This window comes from Fundulus heteroclitus, unplaced genomic scaffold (genome assembly GCF_011125445.2).
Source record: "Fundulus heteroclitus isolate FHET01 unplaced genomic scaffold, MU-UCD_Fhet_4.1 scaffold_113, whole genome shotgun sequence".
Classification (NCBI taxonomy): Eukaryota; Metazoa; Chordata; class Actinopteri; order Cyprinodontiformes; family Fundulidae; genus Fundulus; species Fundulus heteroclitus.
The window spans coordinates 668,291-678,249 of record NW_023396526.1 but is presented as its reverse complement, the minus strand read 5'-3'; the positions used below and the strand labels follow the sequence as shown (position 1 = coordinate 678,249).

At 43.4% G+C, this 9,959-nt stretch overlaps 1 protein-coding gene across 3 annotated transcripts in view; it reads left to right on the top strand.

Annotated features, from left to right (window-relative positions):
* Window positions 1-9,959, top strand: part of igsf11 (immunoglobulin superfamily member 11) — a 147,509-nt gene continuing 137,550 nt past the window's right edge. The window contains exon 1 of one of the 3 annotated variants that reach the window (XM_036128724.1): window positions 1-578. In XM_036128724.1, the coding sequence (XP_035984617.1) occupies window positions 518-578 (61 nt within the window). In that variant the 5' untranslated portion in view covers window positions 1-517. The remainder of the gene's footprint in view (window positions 579-9,959) is intronic. The other 2 variants (XM_036128723.1, XM_012880262.3) reach the window with 2 other exon arrangements.

Sequence of the window (9,959 nt, the reverse complement as noted above, 5' to 3'; positions counted from 1 at the left end):
ACTTTCTCGGAGGTCCGCTCAGCAGGAGCGGAGCAGACGAGAAACCATGGAGCGCAACAAGACGCGTCGGAGAGACTCAGCAAGCGGGCGGGAAACGTGCCAGCCTCAGAGCATTTTCTAGATCCATTTCGGCGTCAGTGGGCAGGTTAGGGGACGTCAGCGGGTGGACGCTGAGTTCTGTGCAAGCGTGCGTAAAAGTGACTGGAGAGGGGCCGGTAGAGAAAAACAGTCTTGGAATCACCGTCAGCTCCCAAAGAATAAAGCGCGGCCGGGAAGGAGTGGAGATACAAGGAGCCTGGCGTGGAGACACTTCATAGTGACGCCGTGTGTTGTGTTTTCAATCATGTTTAAGGAAAAGGCACGGCTGCGCGCTGCGTAAAGTCACATAGCGGGGGTCCCATGTCGGTAAAAGGAGCGGCTACTTTTCTTTAAGGGATCTGCCAACATAGCAGAGAGTTCTACAAAGAAACAAGCACTGGACCTAAAGTGAGAACGAGTCACTGAGAACTTCAGAATCATGGTGAAGTTTCAGAATTCGGACCTGTGGATCGCCTGGATGGTTATTTTCTGCATGGAGGGTAAGTTGCGTGGCACTTCCAAACTTGTTTACCTGTCTCCAACACCTTTCACCAGCTGTAATATTACAACGATGATAAAATAAAACTCTAAAGACGGCAAAGACTTACACAACTTATTTTTTTTGCTTCTACACACTTGCAACGGATCCACGTGGAATTAAACGGTGCCAAACATTAAAAAACGCGTGCCGCGGCAATTTGATCCCAGCCTTCTTTATTCCACTCTGTTTGGATCAAGCTGACAAATCCTCAACAGTTCCACAAAAAACTAATACCCACATTTCCAGGCACTTTTTTCCTCTCCTTTTCTCTCTCTTCCTCAGTAGTCGCCATGTCCTTTCTGTCCAAAGCGCCTTTGACTGTGACCCTAATGCGCTATGGCGCGCCTGATAACCCCGTCGCTCGTTTCACACAGGCGGATGGCTAAAACTATTATTTTTGTCGCGTGTTAAAGCACACCATCGCCACTGATACACACACACGGAGTATGTAGCGCGGTTGCCGTGGCGGTGGGACTGTTCGGGATTTTTAAATAGAAACGGAGCAGACGGTGGAGGGTTGCGCTGGTAATCCGTCCGATTAACGAGAAGTAGGCTATGGCGAGCAGCAGCAGCAGCGCAGGAGAGCGCGCCGGCTGGGCGACCCCAGAGGAAAATCACTGTGTATGCCTGTACGGCTCATGTGGGAATTACACAATTTGCTTGTGTAAACATTGTGCTTCTTTTCTGACCTCACTTTACTTCTTGGTTGCGGGTTCCTGCACAATATTCCATCGATGTTCCTTCAGAAGGCGCGAATCAAGCGAGGTTTTTGTACTTTATGCTGGGTTATAAACTGTAGCAACCCCCCCACATATATTATGTCTATCATCCCCGGTATATTCTGTATTATAGAGAGGCTTTAGCCTAAAAAGAAACCCACTAAAAGAGGATATTAATTATTGGTGCACAATTATCTCAATTTATAAATATTAAAAGAAGGAGAAAAAGATGCTTGACTGAACAACCGCTCATGTAGGTAAGGGCTGCTATAAGCTCAGTAGAAAGGCCATGGATATTGCATGAGCACTATTTAAAGTACAAATGTACACATTTAGGACTAGATCTAAAGTGTTTATTTGAGACAACCATAGCAGTTTCCACCATTCTTCTTATTGTTGACCATCTTGCATTCTTAACACAAATACTAGCAGGTTAAAACGTGTCAGTGTATCTGCTTCTGTAGCCCGCCGCTGGTAGTGGAGCATTGCCCTGGTAAAACTGAGAGGTGGCGTGGTATTTCTTTACGTGTCTGTGCTGTATATGTTTCCAAACAGCTAAACCCGTCTTTCTTGTCAGCAAAGAGACACGTCTCATAGCCTTCTTTCAGCCACCTGACTGGCAGTGCACACAGCCGCGCTCGGGTAGCAGTGCATCACTCCGTGCGCCATAAGGCCGGAGGAGAAATCTGGTCACTCATGCACTTTTTCCTGGCACCTCATTAAAAGTGCTTTAAACTCTAGGGAAATTATGACTGGAGATTTTTTATGTAACCTTCTTGAAGTGCTTCATACAGGTAACCGAGTCATGCCTAACTCGCAGCCATTTACCTGGGACTCACGGAGCATTTCCTCTGAAGCACACACTCACTGAGTCCTGATGTGTAAATCAGAGAGCTATCCCGTGTAGCCTTTATCAGCCAGGTGTTTCACTCTGCTGCTCACATTTATTTTTAGCTGTACACCACTGCAGCCGGCGCGTTTTTTTGGGCCTCCTCTGCTTTACTCGTGTGTGTCATAATGCAACCTTTTGATTGTCAAGATCGGTTTCGGCCTGTATCCAGTGATTTAATTGACACCACCAGATTCACTGTGCTATTTATTTTACTGTATATATTCCTAAAGTGATCAAGATCCACTAACATGACCAAGTGCAACGTAAATTGTTCAGGACTCCAGTGTGAGCTCTATTAGGAGGCCAACTTGTTTGCGGCCGGTGCTCCTTTCCTCCTCTCACGTCTTGGTAGGGAGCTGCCAGCATTGCTATAAATAAGGTCTGATGCAGCAAAGCAAGTATTGATTGTGGTTGCTTGTTTTGGCAGCGCGTACTGACCTCCACCTTTTTTATGTCAGACATTGTCACTAGAACAATGTGATCAGTTCAAATGAGTGTAAGCAGACACTTGATTGTTTTGGGCTTATTTAACAACCAGAGCTGAGAGGATTCACTCCCATTTAAACACTGTTCATCGATGTCTGTGCACCAGCGAGGAGGAGAGGAGTGATAGAAATCTGTCCGTGACCCGAACAGGACTACCTACTGACTCAGCTCGGTTCACCGCCGGTGCTTCCGTGCTCTGAGAATTAGTTAGAGGACATGTCATGTTCCTCTTTAGCCGTCATTGCTCCCAAGATGCTCATAAACATCGTATCTTCATCTCTGAGTTGGTTGCCGGGATAGGAAATTGGGTTCTTCTGATTTACAGTGTTTCAAGAGCAATGGAAAAGTGCTCCTGCCACCTGAACCTTAAACATGTTGCCATATTTCAACTGCAAACGTAAAACTATTATACTTTGATTTCATGTCACAGACCACCATAACCTAGAGCAGGATTGTGAAGTTTTAGGAACATATGCATGGTTTCCAATAAAAATAAAATATCTAACAAGGATGGCATGCTTGTGTATTTTTCCCCTTTACCCCCCTAACGCTCAATGAAATCAAGTGCAAAGAACTTCTGAAGTCAACTAATTAGTAAATAAGGTCAAAGTTGTTTTTTTAAGGCAAAAGCTGTGGTTTATTGCCTCTGTAAGGGACATAGCAAAGAGGTGGAAGGAGGTGCTCTGGTTAGATGAGACCAAAATATACGGCCACCAAGCTTGGCTCCAGGAGGGTGCCCCAGTACCCCAAATCCGGTCGAGGTTCTCCTTTTTTTTTATGGGGTCTGCTTTGTCATTGGAATTCCTGTTTGCAGTTGCACGGTGACAAAAGTTCAGGGTAAATTAATAAATTCACAAGGCAGCGGAAAGCACATCAGAAGTTGCGTTGCTATAAACCAATTGTTTTAGCACTTGACACAGCAAACATCTCAGGTGATATAAAAGCACAAACGGGCTCTGTTCATTAACCTGACTCTCCCCAAATGGATTTTGTTCCGTAGAGCTCCACACATCCATCTGGGGTTGCTCCAATGAAGATGTATTTCAGAAGGAGGGGCTTTATAAAAAAATCCTTCGATATGATTTGATAAACCACTTGTCCGTCATCTTTACTGACGTGCTACTTCAACCACTCACATCAAAACCAACATCGAAACCGAAACCATCGTTTTCACTAACAAAAGCCTTCAAACCTTTTGAAGAATTAATATTCGGTAGATTGAACAACACTGATGAAATAGCAACATCAATGTTTCCGGGTGACCAGATTTCTCTAATGAAAACTGGGGACGTCTCTGATTTTGCTAAGCTGGCGGCCGCAAAGTTGGGACAGCGGCAGGACCGAGTAAATACCTTTTGCTGTGTTAAACCTTTTTACTCCATCATGATGCACCGAAATTGGGAACATTCCCGGGGACAGCTTTTGCTGGGGACAGGTCAGGTACGTCTGGTCACCGCTTGCTTCCTCGCTGTGAGCCGCCATTGTTGTCTGAGTCCAAACAGTCTCTTCTCTGATACGTCACATCTACGAAAATCCCGCCCGGCGATCCTGATTGGCTCGTCCATTTTATGTGGGATTGAAATCCCTCCCAATGGCAGCGATTCTAGACGGACGTGTGGAGCTCTGCAGAACCACAGCCATCTGGCGAGAGTCAGGTTACCTGTTCATGATGCCCCAAATTTTTTTTATTTTGATGATCCACCCAGAACATAACACCGGAGGCTGCGGCAGGGACTGATTCGGAGTTTCAATCAATGCAACAAATTAAATCCCAAGTGGATGTTGTGACCCTGAACTTTTCAACCATCGGCTTTTAGTTGTGTTGCTGGTGTGCATAACACTTCTTATAGAACATTTCAAATTAGCATTCACAGGAACATTCAGAGTAGCCTCCAGGCCTAAATCTGGCTGTCCGCTTGTTTTGGACGAGAAGCCCAATGAGAACAAAAAAGCATTAGAGTAGGAGACAACATGGAGTTTTTTTTTTTTCAAAGTCGTTGCCATTCAGAGCATTTGTGCCTGTTTCAAAGCTGCGCTCAGACCAATATATTTGCCCCCCCCCTCTGACCATAAGCTTGTTAACCTTTGAGGCTCTGCTTAAATAACCAGTCTGACATTGAATGGTGAACCTGGATCGTCTGTTGTGTGCAATGTCATTCTGTTTGCAGATTTACTTTCTGAGACAGTAGATTACTGAAATATGATACACAGCTCTCAGTTTTACAGCAGCTTTGTTGTATTCATTGCCAAAGGATGCTGACATGCCTGAAAACTGTGTTAAACAGGATGGAAAAGGAAGGCATTACATTACAATAGAGGGGAGGTTTACACACAGCCTTGCCAAAGTACACCCACGTGTTTCAGTGTATCTCATTCAAAAACTAACTGATGCTTAATTGTGAACCAGACAAACATGATACATGTTTTTACACATTGTGCACAAATATCATTCAGAAAAGTGTGGCGTGTATTTGTATTCAACCCCTCCTCTCCCCCCCACAGTCAATATTTTGTAGAACCACCTTTCTAGAGTTGCTGTTTTGTTGGATGGTAAGGCTCTGCCCCAGTCTCTAGCCTTTTGTAGCCTTCTAACAAGGGAACTCAAAGTAAGTAAAATGTTCTTGAAATATGTTTATTTTTCCTTGATTTGAACAGGTAAATAAGACTATTTGCCAATGGAACAAGATTGTTGCACACTTAAAATAAGAACTCATCTCCATCATCTTATTTCAAGTGCAGGATGTCTAATTATGTTATTTTAGGGGTAAATATACTAATTCCATTGGCAAATGGTCTTAGTTAGCTGCTCAAATCAAGAAAAAATATACTAATTTCAAGAATATTTTACTTACCCTTGTCTCCCAGGATTGCCCTATTCTTCTCTGTTGTTGTGGTCTGTTCAGGGCGATGTGCAATGTTAGATAGTTTTCCATTGACTTTAGCACTTCTGTGACTTTTACAGGCAATCGGTTGCACAAATGTAGAAATTTCTCCTGGTATAAATTTTAAAAGTCCTGTAATATTTTCATTCCTCTTCTTATTCATGCATCACATGGTGATGGTTCTTAAAAAATCCAAATAAAATATATTAAAGATATGTAGATGCTGTTGTTTGCTGGTGCTGTGTTTTGTCAACCAATATGGCTCTTTGGCACCTTAGTTTTGTTCAGATAATTTTATCTTGTAGTCAATTAAAAATGTTCACAGGCTTTCAACGGGAAATAAATGCTGAACGGCCTTCAGCGCGCTGCGCCTTTAAAACAGAGACCCGTTCTGTGTGATGTCTCCTTGATTTTTGATGAAGTCCACCTAACCTAATACACTCTTTTCCCCTGCTAATGCAGAAGATGATAAAAAAATAATAATCATCCACTCTGTGTAATTTTCATCTGGTAAGTAGTAACCCCCCCCCCCCCACCTCTTTACGCCCGCCGCTAAAAAGGAGCAGCTGGAACAAGAGTGTTGGACAGATGGATCTTTCCACCTCGATTATTTCTCACACTAAAAATAGTCTCTCAAAAAATTAAAAGACCTCTGGGACCTCTTGCAAAGTGCATGCGCACGTGTGCGCACGTCTGAGCAGCAGAGACGTGGGCTAACTTCAGACGGCGGATCCGTCCCCCTGGATGATGGCAGCAGCGGCCGTCCTGGGAGAGAGTGAATGAATAAAAGATGGGCAGATATTTGGAAGGGGGAGCGAGAGAGCGCCGTTTGCCCGGTCCCTCGGTCTCTTAAGCACACATTAAACTAAACCCCGAAGAGTGCACAGGGCTGCTGTGTTGTGAGGGACTTGGCCCGAGCATCTGGGTTGAGCGTCTGATGTGGACGCTTCACAGAGGTTTGGGGGGCTGGAGGTTTGGGGCTTATGGGGTTTTCGGGGGGGGGGGGGGGGGGGGGTTGGCTGTGCCTTTTTAATCAAAAGGAGGTAAACATGAGTACGCACAGGGAGCCGGGTGATGTTGATGTACTGCTGTCATCATTTGGGTCTGGCACTCCGTTTGGTGCATTTGGGTTGGATGATGAAACTAGGGTGTCAAAACTGCAGCTCATTTTGGAGACGTCAGTGCACTTGTCAGACGCGTTAAAGTGAGATTTTTTTTTTGTTGTCGCTTGGAGTGTTGTAAAAACTTTGATTTCTGATGCAAGTTCGTTCATTTCAGATAAGAATAAGATAAGAAGTTTTATGAATTAAGTAGCTTTACTTTACGATACGCAGGACATTAAAGGCACTTCATCAGTGAGCAAAGAGCTACAATTAAAAGATGTGCTGCACAAGATCTCACTGCTCTTAAGCGGTGAGATAATTTCCCCTCTCTGTGTTTCTGTGTGATAAGGGCATTATTTTAACAGCCCATAGATAAGAATCAGCCATCCAAACGTCTTGCAGACCTGTTTCAGAACTTTACGTTTGGTTTTAGGCGCAGGGCTGCCACAAAGCCACATGCTGAAGAGTCCATGATATTATCCGTGTCTGGGACGTACTCTGACAGCTTGTAGATGTTAAACGAGAGGAAGCTTCAGCTTGATTTCTTTTCCTCTCCGGCGTGCATCTATGTGAGCTTGTGGTGAGCCCTGGGTTTATGCATATTTAAAGTTGATGTCCTCCTCATGTCATGGCGCCCTGACGATCCTGCCCTTGAAACGATCAGCCCTGCTTTGCTGGCTCTTGAGGTTTGAAGGAGGGGGGGGGTTGCTGTCAGCACTCACATGTCATTTTAGTAACTCCGGGAGATGTTTGCCTCATGCAGACACAGCGTTGGGTTGATCACTTTTTTTTTTTTTTAATTTGCAGGACTCGAGAGATTAAAATGACTTCTTCCTCTCTGAAAATGTCTTCTTTAAGGGGTTGTGTGTTTGTTTTGTGATAAAAGTTCTGCACGATTAAAGAAAACATTCAAAAGTCTCTTTAATCTAGTTAATAGGAGTATTGCGAGTTAGCGTTCTGAACTGCAGGCAGAGGCCAATCAAACAGAACCGGTATGGCTTCTCGGCTGTGCAGCTATCACAAATACACCGGTTTACATTTGGAGTTGGTAACCTGCCTCTGAGTCTCCGTGACAATTTCTTTAAACAGACCATTTATAGTTCTGCTTTGAAAAGTTTACGCTGGTCTATCCCAGCTACATTCGTCTTCATAAACCTGACTAAAATACTGCTGTTCTCTTTTTTTCTCACGTCTGCAGCAATCCATGTTAATTGACTTATAATTCACAGAAGCCCTCCTACACCGCTCACTTCCTTGGGTCGGCGTGCTTGATAGATTGCGTCTCTCAGTGACTGCCTCAGGGTCGTTAAGTTGTTCTCTGTTGTTGCCGAGAATAGTCGCTGTCTTCATCACTGTAAGCCTTTATGTGCACAGATCAATGGAGAAGGAAATACATTATTCCCACAGGTGTGTGGGAGGATGTGTGTGTGTGTGTGTGTGTGTGTGTGACAGCGTGTTTGGGCTGATGGACCCTGTTATCCCCCCTGGAAAATAAATTTCACTTGTCCCAAAGGATCAAGGTTTCCCCGAGACCATAATGACCTCATCAGTCTAAACCACCAATCACAAACCTTCAGGTCAGACTGGTTCGTTAAGCAGCGCTCGCTATGACTCCGATCCAGGGCTAGTGTTTTCTACCTTGATGACTGAATTGTAGATTTGAGAAGATGCACCCAGAATCAGAATTGATAAGGGGGAAAAAAAACTAAACAAGCAAAATTATGCAAAGTTGGCACTGACAAATCCTTTATTTCTAACTCTCAATTTCTTAAATATAGAGTCCACTTGAAACTTGTAACTCGTATTAAGGAAATCTAAAAAGCAATGAGAAATTAATAATAGTTTAATAAAAAAAGTAAAAATAGTTAAATAGTAGTTTTGTAGTTAATAATAATAATGAAAAAAAAAAATAATACATTTTATTTGCAAGCGCCTTTTTTGACAGTCAAAGTCACCTCACATAGTTTACCGTAAAAACAGACACACTATTAAAATACACAGTAAATTGATAGTAAAATACAGCGTGCTTTGGCTTTGTAAACCTGTACAAAGTCTTAAAACATATATTGTTTTTATTGCAGTAGCATAATCTCACACCTAGATGTAGAAAAAAATCTAACTTTTAATTTGCATTTATTCAACGGTGCGGGAAAAAACCCCAAAATTGATTGTGCCACACTTCTCAGTGTCCTGCTGTGAGTACTTTGAACGGTCGTTTTTGGCCACTGGGACAGAACTCCTTGCCTTGTGATGACGATCTTCTGGAAAAAAGCTGACAGGTTTGAAGTTAAAATGTCCGAGTAGTTCAAAGAGTTCCTGTTGCCATGTAGTCTAGAAAGGGTCCCAGGGCCTGTGGAAGATAAGCAGGCCCACAGCATCACATTCTACAGCAACATGAGGTGCTTTAACATATTCATTCTCTGTTTTACACCGAAGCCACCCAGAGTGTCGATTGTTGTATGTGATGATGGAACGGATAATTTTCCCCTCTGGTATGCCTTCAAAACAATAGGTTAGCTTGTGAATATCAGTAAACGTATGTACTCAAAACAACAGCTGTAAATTTAAACAACGGTTTTATTAATTTCATGTGTCAAGTGTCAGTTGTGACACAACAATAATGAAATCACTAAATAAAGAATCAAATAAATGTCCTTAAAGGAAAGGTCGGCTGGGATGGACTGGTGACCTGTTCAGGGTGTACCACCTCTCGCCCAATGACTGCTGGAGATTGGCACCAAGCCCCACCCGCCACCCTGCAAGGATAAGCGGTTATACACAATGGATGGACGGATAAAAGGCTGGATATCTCATGGTTTCTCGCGGGGAGACCATGTTACTGCCACAAGACACGTTTGATTAATGATTTTATTTACATGTCTTCAACATGGATGCCAGTAAGTCTGAAGGATGCTGTGAGTTCAGCCGAGGACTGAAGTGTAATCGACAGTCGTCGCAAAGTTTCTGAGTTTCAAGACATCCTCCACTGTATTTCAGTCATTCATCTGTTTTAATCACAAATCGCTCTTCTGCTTCTGCAGTGAAGGCTTTGGTCTCCATCTGAGTCCTGCCCCCGCATTAGGTCAAAGTTTGGTATGATGAGGCTCATTTCGCTGTTTATATTTCCCTAGTTTATTCCCCCTATAGTAAACAGAGCAATTATTAGATTTATAAAGATACCTGCTATAAAAGGAGCTCACATTAAAACAGACAATGTTGTACTATTACTTTCCGAGAGCGCAAATGACTACTTTTCCT